We start from the raw sequence: 19,221 nt of genomic DNA on the forward strand, positions 1-19,221 counted from the left end.
AAGAGGCACACAACCACATGTTGCCACAATGGTGTGGGGACTGATTCTCCGTGGTACACCTCAATGACTCTCCAGTAACATCTATATTGAGGAACCATGGGATGAGTGCAAATCCTTCTCATATAAATGTTGCCTGATGCCTTGGAGGACAGTGTGGCCTTGGAAAGTCACTAGGTCATTGTCCATACTCACATGGTTCCTCAATACAAATGTTACCCGAGAAGAGTATATAAAACAAGACCACGGGTCAGTTTCTACCATACTGTTGCACTTAGGTATGAATTGGGTCATGGAAGCCTTTGTTGACAGTAGTGCTCTGTATATGCACAGAAACTTCATGCCAGCAAGACGTAATTCTTCTACGGGTCTAATTGCCAACCCTCAGATCTAGATTGCAGTTGTCACCATCCTGCTATGAATTCTTTGCTTTCAGTTAGATGTTCAAGGCCTCAGAATGTGAACTGAATGAGAGAGACCTCAGAATTAACTATTTAACAGATGTTTATTTGTATAAATAACAAATAAATATCAAACGTAAGTTTTTGGATCAGTGCAGTATCGTTTATGGTGTGAATTTATTTGTTGCTTTGTTTTTACGGAGAACCTTTCAAATAGGAGATCTCATCTCCTGAACATTTTCCTAATCTAGGAAATTCATCTGCCCTCTACACTGGCCTCCACCCATTTAGCTGACATATCCCAACTGCTCCTTCCCCAGCGTCCTGCCCTCCAATAGATTACCCTTCCCTCTTACCATAACATTCCATCCTCCAGGCAATTCTTCCTCCTATCCAGTCATGCTCCAGAACACAGACCTTCTTTAAAGCAATGCCCCACTGCTCTCAGTAAGACTTCTGAATAATTTTTCATACCGACTTCATAATTTTTTTCCTTGCCATTATGTAAAATATTCAAGCACACAGATAACATCTATAGAGATATTGCACGGCATAGTCACATAGATGCATTAACTGCATGAAATATGAACAAGTATAAAGCAATAAAAGCATGTCATTTTATCCTTTCCCTCACTCCTATGCAGAGTCCTTGAATTCTTCTGCCTTATTTCTGTGCTCGTTTATGTTCAGGGCTATTGCTCCCTCAACCTTTCTTCAGCTAGAAAGGTGCAGGAACAGCACAGCTAAAAAACAACACCCCCAAACAAATGATGGATATTTATTGAGGCAGAAAAGATAGCAAGTGCTGTAAGGACATTTCATGTTCAGTAATCTCATGCCATCCATCTGTGGAAGGAACGAAACAATAACCTGAATCCTCCTGAAAGGATTGTGATGAAGACATTTGAACAGATGCTGCCCAATGCAAAACACACGTGTCTTTCTATGGTGCAGCTTTGACGTAATGTTTCCAACCTCTGAGGCCTGGTCATGTGTCAAAGGTTCAAAGAAGAGGACTGTGGGAAGAGAGCATGTAATTCTATGGCTCACTGCCTCCTCACTGTTATATCTGTGTCAGCCCAGAGTTGCAATTTCTGGTTGTTGCCTGTTTCCATTGGAATAAACTACTTCGGCGAGAGGGGGAAATGACCAAAATTGGGATCTGTTTCAGAGAAACTAATCTGAAGCTTGGATGGTAAACAGAAGCCATCTCCAATTCACATTTTAGCCAGGGGAAAATAACTTCCTTCCTTGTACGTATCCTGGCAAGAACAGTGTGCATATGTAAGGTACAGAATGAGAAGGGGAACAGGCCAGATGTTTGCTATAATCTTGGTGCCATGGGGTGGGAGAAGGCTGGATGATTTATGTGAACATGATCAAAATATCCTTGCATTGCTTTATGGAGCAACAACCTGATTCTGAGTGGAGCAACAATCTGTTTATTGAGGAACAGTTCTTTGGGTGATCCGTATTTTTTCTTCTGCATTCAGTACTGAAAATATGGTCCAACATACCAGGTACACAAATCTGTGCATTAGTACCTATAGCCTGTGCTTCCAAAAATTTCAGGAGCTCATGAAGAATGTGTGTTATGTAGCATATGCGTTGCCCAACATGTTCCAAAATCTCAGCTGTTCATAAAAATGCAGAGTATGCTCCTGATACTGTAGCATACGTTTTTGTATTTATATTCCAAAATTTGGCTTACATATAATGAAAACAAACAATATTATATATGAATCTTTTATGGACTGTTTGCATATTTTAATTTAAAAGTGTATTTTAAACTTAATAACTTATTTTATGGCAATAGATAACCTTATATAAAATTGTGCAGCAGTGTAATAAAATGCCTGCATCTCTAAGCCAGGCCTGAATAACTGAAGTGACCCACTGAAGTCAAATGCAGCACACAGGTCCAGTGTTGTAGCCTGCTAGTAGGCTGACAAACTCCTTGTTTTGGCAGTCCTGGGGAGAAAAAGCCGAGGAATTTATCAAGAGGTTTATTGAGGCTTTGGAGAACCACCACACAGCGCTGGTGGCTCTGTTTAAGGTCGTAAATTGTGTAGATCTGGATTCAAATATAAGCAGAGGTGAGGTAGTAGTCCAACCAGTGTGGCGTTAATTCTGTATCCTGACTTGTTTCATGGTCTCTGGGCAGTCTCGAGCCCTATATTCTGCACCTGCTGAGACCAAAGTTCAGAATCTCCTAGACCACTATGAGAAATTTCATATGGTGGCTTGTAGCTTATCCACTGTTGGATCCTAGGGCAAGTGTTTCTACTGGTGGGTCCTGCTAAGATACATGGGTGCTAGCTGCTGCTAAAGGATGCCTTTTGCTGTTCCCGGCCCTTCACTGATACGTTTTCTTGCAACATTTCTGTTTTCATTTGTGTTCATTTTTAAAGACTTTGTAGCAAGCCCTTCAACTCATAATACCTGCCTTAGCTGGGGAACACAGCTCATCTAGCTCTAAACTGCATTTGTGAACATATATTAAAACAATTGAGTAGGAACTAGTTTCTTTGGCAGTATGCCAGTGTAGGGAAACCTGAAAGCACAAATAAGAATTTAGCATATGTTTGTTCTTTATTGCAGGTAATCAAAGAAGGGTGTCTTCTAAAAGCTAAAATTGCAGATGGAGGCAAGAAGCAAAGGTATGAGGAAATAACCAAAACTTACAGTATAAGCAAAAGTGTTAGAAAGCTCATTGTCTCTTGAAAGGGTAGCTATAAGAGCCTGCCTGACTTATGGACTACACTCAAAGTATCATAGTAATTTCATAAGGTGACATCATATGGTAGACAGAATTCATGGGTCTTTCTTCTGTATTATAAATTAGGAAGGGTAATATATTTCTATGTTATTAATCTGCAGCAAATGCATCGTTTAAGAAAGTCGGGGTTCCATTATGGTAAAAGTTTCACAAAATAACCTATTTTATCCATTGGGTACCTTTTTTGTTTTTAAAGTGACTTCAGTGGAAGCAGAAACAAGATACTGATTCCTTATCTTTAATAGTAGCAATTCTTTTTTGCCCTGGGAACTTGCTAGATTTTCATTTTCTTAAGTTTTAACCCTCCCAATGTTTTTTTTAAGCCTCGAAAGAGAGTCTTTTAAAAAGAAAAGAAAAGAAAAATAAACTGGGGGATCTTTTAGAAATAAGTGCACCCTGCTGTGTTTTCATAATAGGTGCTGTATTAGCAAGCTGCAGTTCTTGTGCCACTTCTGCCCTCAGCCTCAGGCAGAGGACTTGAAACTGGCAGTGGCAAGCACATGGATCACTCTGCCCAGACCGTAATTTGAGGGGAAGGGAAATCGTTGCTTTTCAAACTGGAGGTGGAAATGTCATTAGTAATTAGTGATTATTGAGTGTAGAAAATATATTGGGATTCAGAGGCTGGATTAGCAGATTTTCGAGGCAACTTCAACTCTAAAATTCTGTGTCTGGAATCTGGATTCTCACGGCTGTATTTCTTCATAGGGACTGTGGTAATTTACAGCTGATTTCACTATATTTACTTTCTGAGGCTGTACAGTCTTATGGGCATATAGTATCTTAGTTTTCACTTGGAGAATGGAGTGCAGGAGGCAGGTAGCCATCTCTCTGAAGTGTTAAGTTTTTATGTAGAGCACCTTTTTCATGTCAGGAGATCCTTTCAAACAAGCAACTCTGCAGGAAAAACTGTAGTAGTATTGTTCTGTGAGAAGACTGTAGTACCAGAGCAAGTGAACATTTAAATTGGTTTATATATTCACTAAACTCCTGGGTTCTCACTTGGGTTGAATAACCTTTTTCTAATGAAGGAGTAGCCACCATTGTCCCCTCCAACTCCCATCTTCAACCATTGACTATACAGGCTGGGGCTGGTGGGTCCAAAATTGGCACTGTATTGAGTGCCTCTGTTCTAATGTATCAAATGACTGCTCCACCATTTTATTTCTTTATTGCATGTATTTTACCTTGCCCTTTGTACAAGTAAAGCTCAGAGTGGGAATTTGTCCTTGTCCCTTTTTCCTCACAAGAGCCTCAAGGGATAAGTCCCTTATGAAGGGATAAGGAAGGGAAGTCACTCAGTGCGATTCGTGTGGCTGAGAGGAGCTTGAACCTAGTCAAGCAATTCAAACCACATGAATCTTAACTCAAGACTTCATCCTATTCCAAGAATCTTTAGGGCAGCCAGATGAAAGAGGGCACACCTGCTGAAATTCTCGTTTCCACACAACTATTAAAGGTGTATGATCTATTTTCCTTATTTGGATCTGGCCCCTCTGTGAAGAAGTGAAGCATGTCTGCAAAATTAAATGTTACCTAAATGCTATTTTTGAGAATGCTCTTGCCATTTCTACAAAATAAAAAGCTCACACCAAGAACAAACTTAGTTGGTTTCTAAGGTGCTACTGGAAGGAATTTTTTATTTTATTTTGTTTTGGAATCTATCAGTAACTGTTCATGCCCAGTACAGGAAAACAATGCCTGATCTTCCTGCTCCTGTGGTTAAACATTTGGGGGGGGGCAGAAAAAGAGGTGTCATAATTTTTGTTATAAACCTAGAATTACCCACTTAAACTTAAGTCCTTCCTTCTTTAACATATAGCAATCAATGCAAACTGTGTTGGTCTTATAGTGTGCTGCCATCAGGTGTCCATTTGCCAGAATGCAAATACAGTGGTCACAAGGAGAAAGCTGTAGAAGTTCATTGCTTTTAGTTTACAAAAAGCTGCTTGAAGTTTGACATTATGCTTTATGCAGCTGTGTAGTTCATATTTATCTTTTTGCATGAAAACATTTTACAGGTGTTTTATATCTGAGAGTTGCGGGGTTTCTATCTCTCTCTCTCTCTCTCTCATCATTTTGATGTAGCATTCTAACTGATTTTGTCTCCTTTTAATCTGTTGTTAAACTGTCACTTTGGGGCCACCAGACCTCAACATGGTGTCATTCTTTAAAATGTATTTAATCCATTTTGGTTGGTTAACTTTTATTTAAAAAAAAAAAACTTTACTGGCAATCCAAAATCAAAAGCTGCAGTCCCACCATATGTCCAGCTGTACATTACCTTTTGCTGAACTGATTTTTTCTAAGACAGAAAAAAACAACCTTGACTCTATATGGAATTGTATGTATATTTCACAATGCTAAAGACATGTATTTCTACATAAATGTTAGCAATACTAGAATATGCTGTCCTTTGCATGTGATTGTTCCATTTTTCTTTTTAACCCAGGGCAAGGGAAAATTTACTCCTCTGGATGTTATTTTACTACAACTCTCATCATTTGATACCACTGGCCATGCTGGCTGGGGCTGATGGAAGTTGGAGTCTAACAACATTTGGAAGGTCACAAGCTACCCTCTGCCATAGAATCCCTCTTTTTCTTAACAAAGATGAACCTCAAAGGTGGTGCTACTGATACAGTTCACCTTAGCCTAGGGTACAATGCACTTCTGGAATCCCAATCCACCAAATGAATACCAGTGCTCTGGTACCTTTTGCATAGAATACTATTTTGTACCCCCCACCTCCGTGAATAAGTACTTTAACAAAAGATCTAATGAAATGTTTGTTTTTTATGTGCCAGTATTTCAGAAAACAAGAGGAAGTAATGCTAATGAAACTCATATATGACAAACAGAAATCTAAATGTAGGAAGTATGCCATGTCCATATATGGTAACCACTGTGCCACAGTCCATTCTTTAGTTAGGAATAGAAGTTCAGGCTAATGTAATCCTGACATTCATTGCTTTAATATATTACTGGACTACAGAAATCCACTGCAGTAATACATGAACTGTATCTTAAACACATCTACCAGTAATTTCTGGTTTCTGTCTCTGCCTTCCCACTTTGCAAAGTGGCTTCTACAGGATAGTATCTACATATTTAGCATGCATTAATCCTATTTAAATTATGGATCAGAAGTAAAATATCTGGAGTGGCAGTCAGTGGCGGAGGAGGCCTCTTCGCTGCCCGGGGTGGCGGAGCGGAGGCACCCCCCTGGGGGCGGGGCGTCGTGACGCATGCATCGTGATATCATGACGCACGCCGGATGCACTGCCCATGCCTGGAATTTCCGGGCATGCGTAGTGCATCCGGGCCAGCGCTGCTGCTCCCGCCGCAAGCCAGCGAGCAGCAGCTTGTGGGGCTGCTCCAGCCGTGCTACTTTACGGACAGGGCAGCCCCACAAGCCGGTGAGCAAGCGGCGGCTTGTGGGGCTGTCCCGGCTGTCTGTAAAAAAGCATGGAAGGGGTGGCGGGTGGCAGGGGGGTGGCGGGAGGGGCCAGGGAGTGTCACCCATCCCCTGGAACGCGGTGTGGCCCGCCCCCTACGCCCCGCCCTTCCTATGCCACTGGTGGCAGTACTGATTGTCCCAACTTTCTCAGACTGTAGCTGGATATTTCTATTCTGCTTTTCAGTTTAAAGAAACAAATGAAAAAATTGTCTCTGCTTACAAAATGACGACAAACCGTCACGAGCCTTGCTCTAGCAAAACACGAACCTTTGCATGGACTTCAGTGAAAGTGTTCTACTTACTATGCGAACTTGAGACATGAGAGAGACTACAACTGTAAATCCTCTTACTTGGAAGTAAATTGAATTTAATTATTTCCACTTGCAGTCAATGGCGATATTCAAGAAATAGCAGTACATCTGCTGTGGCAGAACTGCAGGGCCACCCTCCTGACACCAGGGCTGCTGCTGCTTACCTGGATGGGGTTGGCTTGCAGTGGTAGCCCTGAAGTCTGGTGCTCCTGCCAGTACACCTGTGGTCCTGACCTTGCCACCTCCCAGCCCAGCAAGCCCACCATATGCACCACTACAGAAGCCAAGGCAGACTTAAATACGTTCGAGCCAATTGATTTCAGTGGTTTATGTCCGCTTAATTGTGGCAAATCTTTGTAGTCAACAAGTTGCAAACGATGCAACATTATAATCTTTGAAATCCATTATAATTGCCTTTGAACGGTGAATTAAAGCACTTGAGCTCTAACATGGCTCACACAAGTCTGCAGATTGAATTTGATGGTAATTTCAAACAGGGCACCTTTCCCATGAAATACGAGGTGATACAGCTGCATGAGACTACTGCTGTCCCAAATAAGTTACTGAACTTTTGAATCAGACCTTACTACAAAGAGTTTAAGACTGAGGTGACAGCTTTCACTCGTTACACAGAGGCAAACTTGGTTTGCCAACAAAAGAAGACTCTCTGAGTGTATATGCATTTATTATATGCATGGGTTTTTAAAATACACATCAAATGTTTATATATATTCTTAAATGCTGTGTATCTTCAAAAAATACAAAGCATTAAGTAGTCCTATAGAACTAGTTTCTTCAGCTCTTTTGATAGCTCATTATCCTCTTTCCTTTATTCTTCTACTCTGTTTCATCCTGATTTCCTACCACTTGCTCTGCTGTGAATTGGTCTTGCAGAAGAGCAACCTAGAAAGCATAGTTGTCCTAATCAGACTACTGAACCAGTCTTGTAAACATAACCAAGGATAAAGCTGCAGCTGTTTGGACACAGCATCTGAGCTACCAAACCATTGGGCTAAACCCATGCAGTTGCTATTCTGTCAATATTCGAAGGGATGTACTGAATACTGTTTTGAATTTGGATAGTGTTCTTAAGTGCACACCTGACTGTCCAGTTTGGAAAGTCAAATAAACTTTATTCTAGCAGATGACTGTTATATGTTTGGAACCCTGGGCTCAGTAGTGCTGCTTGTGGTGGGGCTGAGCTGCAGGGGTTCACCAATCTAGTGGTCCTACTGTTGTAATCATTATCCCCAGCCCACACCACTGACCTGCCTTGCTCCAGCCCTGTGTAGGTAAGCAGTAGTAATGGTGTCTGGAGTGCAGCAGTGATGCATCACATGCGCTTGGCCTACGAAAGTGAATCTGTCTTTCTGTACAAAGTAATCTGTGTTTGCTTAATTGGTCCTTTTTCAATAAAACTCTTGTTATTTCTTTAAAGGAAAAACTGGGCGACTTCTTGGCTTGTTCTCACTGGTCAGAAAATAGAATTTTACAAGGAATCCAAGCAGGCGGCCGCGGTCAATCTGGTAAGCAGCTCACTTTCTTACGCCTTTTTCTTTTTCAGAAATGTTGTTGAACATAAAGTTTGGCATCATAAAAGAGCACAGCACTATTAAGCTTTAGACTTCTAAGATCTGATATAAGAAAATGACTCAATAAACTTTTAATCAGATGAGAGAGGAGGGGAAATAGAACTCAGCGTATATTTTATTAAGAGGTGCTTTTTGAAAATAATTGCAAAGTGAGACGGATGGTGAGTGGCTCTCCAGTAATGTGGAGGTAACACTTTAAATTAAGGTGCCAGTTATAAATGCTTTATTCTTATTTATGAAATGATCTCTAAATGCAACTACTTCCTCAAATAATGTATTATAAAGTATGTTATAAAATGCATTAGTAATAAATGCTTAACAGATGAGGTGATGAGAATCTGTTACAAAGGATATTATAAGACGTAAATTGTATTAAACCCTGTGTATGCATCTTTAATACATGAATTTAAGTTGCTATTGAGCTTGCTGTAAAGTGACTTGCATATCATAAATAATAATAAAGTAGTTATAAATGGCACCTTAATATAGGGTGTTACCAAAGAGCAAAACACTGTAAAGTGATTTTTATCTTCATATAAGTGTGACATATTCTACATCTGGCTAACATTTCCTGAATATTTCTTATGACTCTATCTAATATAGTTAATGCACCTCAAAGTAGAATTCAGTGTACTTTTGGGGAGGAAAAGTTCCTCGAGGGGAGACCTTCGATTGTAGCCTTCAGATATGTGACAGATATGTTGTACAAATAATCACGGCATGTTTCCCTTCAGTGCTAGCTGCTGCTGAGATTGAGCCTCCTCTATTCTGCACTCCGGAAAAACAGAGAAATCCATAAATTAGTGACACTATAGACTGAACAGGGACAGGTTTGACAGAGCCCTATTGTGATGGCTTCCCAAGGCTTGATCAAACCTGCCATACCGTATTGGTTTGATGGGTGACCAAAAAGGTGCACTATATGACAGGAGTCAGAAACAATAAATAAATTTAGATATGTTAGGTGATATGGAGCCCCCTGCTTGTTTGCTTGCTTTTTATTAGTTTGACCATTGGTACTCTGAGCCATAGGGAAGCTTGTCCTCCTCCTTCAATGGTTCATTATGGGAACGAAGGAGAAAATGTGTTGTATATCTCTTGCTGATAATATGATAGGCTTTTATGCTGCAGTGATAACATAGTATGTTTCCATTTTCAAACAAAAAGTGTATTAAGTGAAAATGGATTGGAACCTGAAGTTATACTGTCACACGTTTGTTCATAAGACTCACATTATATTCTTAAATAGCACTTGCCACATTAATTATGAATTTGCAGTTCTAGTACTCAGAATTCAAGATTGCTACCTGGATCCTAAAATCCTTGGATTATTTAGATTGCACAGCAATCTAAATTGGCAGCTACTTTGGTCCTGATGTAGTTGTTTGCAGATTGGAGACGTCTTCAGGAGATGGTGGAGAAAAATGCTTTGTTTAGATGAAGCAGTTTAAATCCAAGTGGGGAAATGTTCCATTCAAAGAAAGTGATTTAAATCCAAACTGGTTCCTCCAAACAGAGTACCCCCCCCTTTGCATAGATCTGTAGTACTTCCAGCCACCTGTCACAGGTGGCCTACGTGAGTTGAGGGAATGAGGGATTTGACCTGTTGGCCAAATCCAATTCCCCACCCTGATTTAAAGTACCTCCAGTGGATACTCCAGTGGTTGTCTTATCATCATCAGCCACCGAGAAACAAAAGGGGCAGGAGTTTAAGGACAGATTGAGTTAGCCCCCAGGAACCCGAATCTATGGCCCATACAGGCATTCAGAAGCTAACTGCAAAGGAGTAGAGGAACTGCTGGTGGGTCCTAGGACCAACCCTTCATTTAGTATCTTCCAGATGACTGCTAGGACTGGCCGCTAGTGCAATGCCAATGGAAGGTGGACCCAGGGTCTCTACTGAGACTGGCAGGCTCATCATTTCAAGAATTAAGCTTTTCAGACAGTCTGATTTCATTCCTTGGTGAAAATAAAAGAAAGCCATTCCTTTCAGAACAACAAATCAAGGGAATCTACCAGTTTCAGGTCTAAGTAGCAATGTTACAAGTCAACAAAGTCTTAATCTAGATCCTCCAAAGGAGCATCTTCATCCCCAAAAGGCAACTAGCCCCACCCCAGCAACTGATGCCAAAGTGATCAACTTCCTCAGTCATGTTGAAGACCTTTTTCAGGCTTCACAATGAAGTTGTTGTCCACCACCATGAATGCATGGGTCAGAAAGGTAGATTCAAAAAAGTTTGTCAAGAGGCCAAGGAACAGGTTTGGGGCTTAAACAAAGTCCAGATGTAGGAGGAAACATGGATTGAGGCTGCAAACCTTCCTTTCCAATAGCACCTCCTTGTGGTACAGCCCGTTAAATCTGGTACTTTTGGTATTTGGAGAAGTGGCTTCTTCTACACCACAAGCAGCCGCAAATGGAACATCAACTTGGGAAAGGGCCAGTCAATGCACAAATGTGCTTGGGCATGCAAATAGGCCAGTTTGGCTATTGTGGTTTTATTATTGTTATTATTATTTTCTAAGGGAACAGAAATGAAGACACTGTTCAGTCAATAGATAATAAAAAATGGTCAGATCATAGGATCCAGCATTTGCCACAAAACAATGAACTCATTATATTATTTCATTAATGTCTAAATTATCCCATTGCTAAAGTACAGCTGCTCAGAATCCCCCCCCTTCATGCCTAACAATAAAGTTCTTTACCAGAAGGAGTCTATGGAGGCAAGCTTATTTGTTTCTGATGCAGCTAATGTGATGTTTGCAGCAAACCATTCATCCTACTCTAATTTTTGATAGGAGCAAAGGAAGCAAATGTACACATGTGATTTCATTAAAAATTATTTGTTTACTTATTTTACTTTCAAGTATTGTTTACTTTAGAGAACGGAGGAATTCAACCATTAATTAAATAATGTAATATTCATTCATTGTGGTATGAATTTAATAACACAGCAATCTTATTTTGGGCAGGAAAATTATGTGATTTATCACAAAGATGGATATGTTCTTAAACCATAAATGTATAAATTCATTAATTCCTGATTATTAAGTACTGGGTATAAAGTGATCGTTTCTTTTAAATATGAAACAAAATATGAAACAAAATATTTCAGTGCAACAGTTCCATTTCAACAATATAGAGGGAGAAATAAAAGTGCATTCCAATAGACCTTCATACCCATACATATATGCATACATTTGGAATCAGCAAGAAACAAAACTGGACAGAGTTAATCATTACCAGTTTTTAAATAACAATGTCCTTATATATTTCGGAAAATACCCAAGTATGATAAAGCAACATATAGACCAAAGTTGCTTCCAAATGGAACCATAGTATTACAAACCGGTCATTGAATCAATTATTAAATTGAAACTCCATAATCTGGCTGAAGTGTGTGGTCTGTCAGAACCTCATGAGTACATTAGGACTATCTAGAGTCATTTAAGCCCTGGCTTGTGATACCATTTGCACTGCCAGGTCCTAGCAGCTTGCTCTTTGAGGTTTCTTTATCATGCAGGGAACCTACCTAAGTATAAAAGGCTCCCTGCTGGAGAAGTTAAGCCCCCAATATGTGTGTGAGTGAGAGATATGGACATGCAGGAGGAGGCAGGTCCTATGGACTCATCCCTATTCTCCCCCTTGTACAATTATAATCGAGGGCGGGGAGAGAGAACTACTGAACAGGGCTACATTTGACATTGCATGGATGCAACTCTACTAAACATCATAGATGTATAAAATAAAGTGGTGTGCATTGCAGAGCAGTCAGTGCCTTTGAAATGTGTATTGCAGACACATTGAATTTTGCCTTCCTTTCAGTAGTGTATTCTGTTTTTTCATCAACTTCTCTGACTGTGGTATAAAAATACTCTACTACTGTGTATCCTTCAGATTCAGTTGTCAGCAACATTCTATAAGGGAAATGTCTTTTTAAACACATTTCTGTTTTGACATAAAATTCTAGTCCACTATACAGTATACATTTTTCTCCCGCCAGATAGTTTATTCAGATAAGAGGGTATCTTACCTCAGGTTATTAGCCCTTCTGCACACTAATTTACTGAGTGAAGATGCCTTCCAAATCCATATGCATGGAGAATAAGATTTCATTGTAACAGGCACTTGTAGCAATTTACAGGAACAGTCCCTTCCAATGGCTTTGATGTAACATAATTGGTCTGACTGAAGAACCCAAAGCAAGGACATTTGAGTGTTGGAGGGAGTCCTCATGATAGCTTTTACTCACGCTACTGGAGAAAGTGTGCAGCATTCCTATGAATTTCATAAAGCAGAGGAAAGACAAAAATGTTTTAAATGCTTCGGTTTTGTGTTTTCTTTTCAATACTAGATACTGACAAATTAAACACGCCACCCCACCCAGATGTCTCTCTTTAGTTTATACATTCAAGATAACATTCTGGTGATGCTCTGGGGCAGGTGAGGGTGCTTTAGTTTGTCCATTCATGTGATCATGGTAAAGAAAGGACAGTGAGAAGGATTCATAAGAAACTCAAAGACATTCTGGATTTCTTGGTCGGTTCAAGGAGCTGGGTAACAGGTGGAGGCATATATGTTAATTGTTGCAGTTGTGTGGGAATGGAAAAGCTCAATCATGAATGATAGCAGGAAGGATGCAGAACTGTCAGTTACAATATAAAACAGCAACATCTCATTTTTCACAGGGTACTTTGCACATCTGAACTGCTTCTGCATGCAGTTTCCTTAGTCAACTTACACAGAGCTAGATCAATCTTTCCCAGTCCTTCCTTCTACATGCAGAACATGAGCTCTGCTACCAAGCTATAGCCCTTCCTCAATGTGAATTTCTGTTCACACAACGAAATTGGTGTGAACGCTTGTGGGCTGAGCAGCACTGGACTTCCTTCAGCAACCTCTGAAGGCATTCTACTCTAATTTGGGACTCAATGCCATACAGGAAAAGTGCTGCATCACATTGCAGTATATTTCTCAGAGACATCCTTGCAGGGGGAGATGACTTACAAATATTTCCACCCCATAAAATACACTGTCCTTGGGATGGGGGTAGAGAAGTTCAGCCCATCCTTACTTAATGGTTCTTTAATAATCATTTGATCAAAGGAGAGAGCATTTGCTTATGCATTCCAGCAAAGTTGACAGATTTCAAAGGAGATCCAGAGTTTATCCTTCTGTTGTTACAACTGTGATCCACCTACCTCATTGTGGTAACTAATGTGTAGTCCATTAACTTTTAAATACCAATTATTTTTTTCTGTGTTATCGGTGTAAAGAAAGATTTGAAATAACCAGATTAGAGTTGTTCAATTGAAAATAGATTTTAAATTTCATGTAATACTAAGGCACCTGAAAAGCAACAACAACAAAATTCCTAGGAGCCCTGTAACTTCCTTTCTTTTTATTCTAAAAAAGCATGATCCTTAATGTTTTTAATTAAGGGTCTCTGAAGGAACTCACAGCAAAGGAGTTATACGGGGGGTGGGGAGAGAAAACTTTCAAACATCAAACAGCAGTACATAAATAAGATTTTATATAAATGATATTATTTACATATGTGTCAAAATATAATAAAACAGAGCACTACACTCCACAAATTCTATCTTCCAGGTTGTGCCTTTCTGATGCTTTGTTGCTATGCTGGTTGGAGGGGAAATGGCCTCTTTTTGTTCACCTCGGCTGGACAGCAGTTCCCTCAAAAGGGTTGGCACTCAGGAACTGAAACTTACAGCCCTTTCTAACATAAAAAACAAACAACAAACCACCAGCAAACAAGGAACTCATAGTGCTAGGGAAATCAATAACTCATTTTAAAGCACTACTAACCTGTTCCTAAGTGTTCAGGGCCTTACAGAAAAGCATTGTCTAAATGGTTCTGAGGTAATGAACTAATTGCCCATAATAGTGGCTGTTCCTTACCTCAACTGTCCCACTGAGTAGGCACAGCCTGGTTAAAGTATACACCACCACTAAGTATTTAGAAACAAGCTTTGCATAGATAATTGAATTCTTAAGGTACCAACATTCATTTTTCTAGGAGTCTATCCCTCAGGAAGTGGAAGTTTCTAATCCTGATATTAGGAGTAGGCTCATACTGTATATGGAAATTTGTACTGGGGTATTCAGATGATAGCAGTTTCCCTAGCCAATCTTTTCTGATTTTATCTGATAATGTTTGCTATAACTGATTATCATTTTTTTTTGTCAACAGAAAGCAGGGTATAAACCTGAATGGGTGGACTTGTGTGGAGCTCACATCGAATGGACTAAAGACAAGTCTAGCAAAAAGAATGTTTTCCAGGTAGGAGATGGTTTATTATTGCCCCATCATTATTTGGCAATTTCATCATTAAAAACAAAGCAAAAAACTAAACGAACCAGAGTTCCTTTCCATGCATAGTATAGAGTGTTCCATGGCAATGCTTGTACCTCGTTAAGGCAATTGGAACATATAACATTTTATTCACTCTTTCCTGCCCCCCCCCCGGCCTAAAGTGTCTTGATGATTGAATCAGCTAAAAGCCCTTGAGAACCTGTTGATTTGCTGATTAATGTGCCATGTTCAATTTGTTTTTAAAAGTTGGTAGGTAATTTGTTTTGGGTTTAAGACTGGGATCCTTGACCTAGTGAACTCCTGTAAACAGAACTTTCACACGCTGCTTACATAAGCTATATTCCCAACTGAGTGGAATTTGCCTGTTTATTTTTATTATTTCTTAGGGCTTTAATGACAGGTTCATTCCAGAGCAAAGACGGCACAGGGATGGGGAAGTAAAAAAGCAACAACTCTGCATCTCTTAGAGCCAGCTCAATAGGCTAGGCATTTATTCCAAAGTCAGATAATTTTAATGAATGTAAAGAAAGTTTTATAGTGATGCTTATAGCCTGATGCTAAAGAAGTTGGGTTGTATTCAACATAGCGTGAAGCAAAGTGTTCTACCAGCACAATGTGCAATGAAACATTTTCCTTTTCTCTCACACCCACTACATCTGTTCTTGGCGTTCCCCCAACCCTCCAGAGCAGATGTGGAAATGGCGCAAGGTGTGGGTGGTTGGAGAATAAATTTTGTTGGCCTATCACAACTATTTAGTTGATTACTCTCCATTGATCACAAAGGTGCTGCCTTATGAGTAACAGTGATGTAGATTTCAGCCTTACAGCATCATCCTATGCACAGAAGATTGCTGCCTCAGTTGTCAGGGCTAGCTTCAAGGGGCTGCTCCCACGAGGGTGAGCCCACTTAGGATTCCTTGATGCCTTCTCATATACTTTTCTCATAATTTGGCTAGATTTATGTGTAAGCACCTGCTAAAAAAACAACTAGCTTGCAAGCATTGGGTGACGTTCCCAGCCGACTGGATGCTGTGCTGAGTGGTTGGCTGGGCTAAGTAGATGGCCGTGCCCCACCCCCACCCCATAATAATAATAATAATAATAATAATAATAATAATAATAATAATAATAATTAATACCCCGCCCATCTGGCTAGGTTTCCCCAGCCACTCTGGGCGGCTCCCAACTGAATATTAAAAACACAATATAGCATTAAACATTAAAATATTCCCTATACAGGGCTGCCTTTGAGGTCTTTGAAAAGTAAGATAGTTGCTTATTGCCTTGGCATCTGAAAGGAGGGCATTCCACAGGGCAGGCGCCACTATGGAGAAGGCCCTCTGCCTGGTTCCCTGTAACCTCACTTTTCACAGTGAGGGAACCGCCAGAAGGACCTCGGCACTGGACCTCAGTGTCTGGGCTGAACAGTGTCCCAGGGCTGCCATGGATTGGTTCATTTGAAGGATGAGTTAGATGGGAACCCATGAGCCTCCGTGGCAGCAGGGAAACAATCTAAAATGGCACTGCGCATCCAGGGGAGAGAGGAGGCGCTGCGTGGGCTGCAGCCGCCGCTTGCTGTCAAGATGGTAAGCGGCCATTCTGTACCAATTTTCCTACTGGTAGAAGCAAATGGATGCATGCCTGTTCATGGGATGTCAGGCATTGCTTTGTTGTTGTTGTTGTTGTATCATTATGCAATGCCATTATGGTCCTCTGCCACACCTTGAAGTATTTATCAAGACCTATTGTCTTGTGAATGCTTACTTTTCTTGACAAAGGAGAACATGAAAGCAGAAAGTTGTTTGAAGCAGTTTCACAGGATCCTATGAGCACACGGTGCAATTTACAGCTGGGTATCGTCTCCGTCTCCCTGGCAAACTGACACGTTACACTAGGTCTTCATCAGAAGAGTTGCGAATAAAAGAAGATTTATGTTCAAATCACATGCTTTAAACATTTCCGCTAAGTGCTAGTTTGCTCTTTGGTGTTGAGCCTGAAATTTAAAGCAGTGGGGATTAAAAGGATTACAACATAATCTTAAATAATCCTAAGTGTCATTTACAGAGAGATGGTTGTAATAACTAAATAAAACCATGTTAAGGGATGGCAGTGTTGTCAGTCAGCAACTGAAACTGTGTCTCCAATTGCCCTATCGTCCTCTCCCCTTTATCAACTCCAATTTTACGTTGGATAGGTACAGCTTGATGGGAGCTGCTGCTGAAGAAAGTAATGACACAACTGAGTGTTTTGCAGTCAGTGCTAATATGGTTACCGAAGCATTAGTAACTAGATTAGTTTTCTAAAAATCATCTCAAGGTTCAGTGTTTCATGCTTGTGGCACAACTTTATTCTGAAACAGCTTATCTTTTCCTCCTATTTCAGTCTTGCTGTTTGTTTCCTGCAACATGAAAGTCAATCAGCATTTTCTGAATTTAGCATTCTAATAGGACGGTGGGGGAGAAAAGTCCTGAATATGTTTCACCTTGGCATCAATTCACTTGAAGACTATCCAAGTGTACTGGGAGATGTTGCTTACAAACAGGGCTAACACAAGATTTCAGGGGGTCCTTGGTACAGTGACACCAATGCCCACTGCCATCCCATCAACCAGAGCTGGGCCTATTAATAGTCTTAGCCCTAAAGGTACTGTAGATCTATTCAACCCCTATGTTCCAGATAGTGCATGTTATAGATGTATGGGGCAGGATAGTACCGCCTTCCTATCACTGAACTGATTTTAGAAGCTCAATCAGGAGGATGGTGAGTGGCAGGTTGCAAGTGCAGTGCCAGTAAGGCGCTTTCTGAGCCCCTGGGACCTTTTGCCTGTGCCTGACCTGGTTGACCTTTGGTATCATGTCTGCTTACAAGTTACTGCTACACTAAACATTTCTTTAGTACCAACAGTGTGCTTTGCAGTGTACAGAACAATGATACAAGGCATTCCTTACCCAAGGACGATACCTTATATACATTCTTTTGCCTGAGAATTAGTAGCATAAATTCAATTTATGATATATGCTGGATTGGATCCAAAAGACAGGGTTGGATCAAGAGGTGCCCTTCCATTCACAGGTCTAACCCAATATACTAGGATACATATTTGTATGTGAATGATAGGTGGTGTTGACGAGTTGTGTTGGTGACCATTGGGGAAAATTCCCTATTTTATTTATTAATCCATTCGGGACATTTTGTTTCACTTGAGAAGATATTAGGTTATATTCCATGTGTACATTGTTTTGAAGGTTAGCTTTTCTGAACCTTTTCCAGCTGTGATTGGCTGGTCAGAACCACATAGTATTCCAGATGCTTAATAGAAACATGAGAAACTGTCACAGAGCATATAGATAGTAAGTGAGTCAGTCTTGCATGTGTTAGCTGACTCTATTAGGCTATATATCAGAACCAAGGATTATTGATTTGGACAAGTTCACTACAGCACAGTTTAAAAGCTTCTGCTTAAAGAGAAGTATTGAACAAAATCTTAGGGAAACTTGTCTGTCTGTTAAAGAGGAATGCCAGGGTCATTGGCCATCTTGAAACTCTTGCTTGAAGTTTATGCATGATTTACTACTATTTATTATGGTGAAGTGGAATACTAGAGTGAAAAGTATACAAGACCAGGGGCTGTTATGCAGTTCTGTTACCTAGATGTCGAATTGTATTCCTATTAAGAGAGAAGGAAGCAATTTCAAGACTAGTTTCAAGAGAGAGGATGAAATCTGTATGAAATGTGCTGCAACGGCTGAGACTTGGAATTTATTAAGCTGCCTATATAACAACGTAAAAACCCTTGGGGCAGCGGAATCCATTGCCTGAGTAGGTTCTTCCACATGGTTTGGAGGGATAGTAATATTGCTTTTAGGAGGTGAGAGGGATTGTATTTAGAATAGAATGCATGGTATAGTAGCAAAGAGATATTCCCCAGAGAATATTCAAACTGATCAGTCAATTGAATGTTCTCTAATGACACATGAACTGTTTTAAAGTGGCTGAGTATTGCATCTTTATGTGCTGCTCAGCTGATATCAAACAACAGATGCTGAGAGCTTTAGTAGAAAAGTTATTTTAAATTTTGCATTATAACCATTTCCCATTAGTTATTGCAATGGAGAAAGGATGAGTCCATTGCCTCATTCTAGGTGGATTATAAGGCCCAAAAGGACTCAAACCATGGAATCTGAAAGCAAGGCCCAAGCACCTTGCCTTACTCTTTACACCACTGGGACAATTCTCAGGCAAAGGGAGCTTATTTGTCTGATCTTAGTTGCTCTGCAGCACCAGTTAGAGTGGGGTACTGATGCTCATTAGCCTAGACAGACCAGGGGATCTCAAAGCATAGCATC

The 19,221-nt window shown here is 40.3% G+C and overlaps 1 protein-coding gene across 2 annotated transcripts in view; it reads left to right on the forward strand.

Annotated features, from left to right (window-relative positions):
• The window catches only part of ARHGAP15 (Rho GTPase activating protein 15), a 365,517-nt gene that overhangs the window by 38,591 nt on the left and 307,705 nt on the right, over positions 1 to 19,221 (forward strand). For both annotated transcript variants that reach the window (XM_033164256.1, XM_033164265.1), the window contains 3 exons: positions 3,000 to 3,058; positions 8,387 to 8,474; positions 14,753 to 14,842. In XM_033164256.1, coding sequence (XP_033020147.1) covers positions 3,000 to 3,058; positions 8,387 to 8,474; positions 14,753 to 14,842 — 237 coding nt within the window. The remainder of the gene's footprint in view (positions 1 to 2,999; positions 3,059 to 8,386; positions 8,475 to 14,752; positions 14,843 to 19,221) is intronic.

The sequence above is a fragment of the Lacerta agilis genome, chromosome 1, assembly GCF_009819535.1.
Source record: "Lacerta agilis isolate rLacAgi1 chromosome 1, rLacAgi1.pri, whole genome shotgun sequence".
NCBI lineage: Eukaryota > Metazoa > Chordata > Lepidosauria > Squamata > Lacertidae > Lacerta > Lacerta agilis.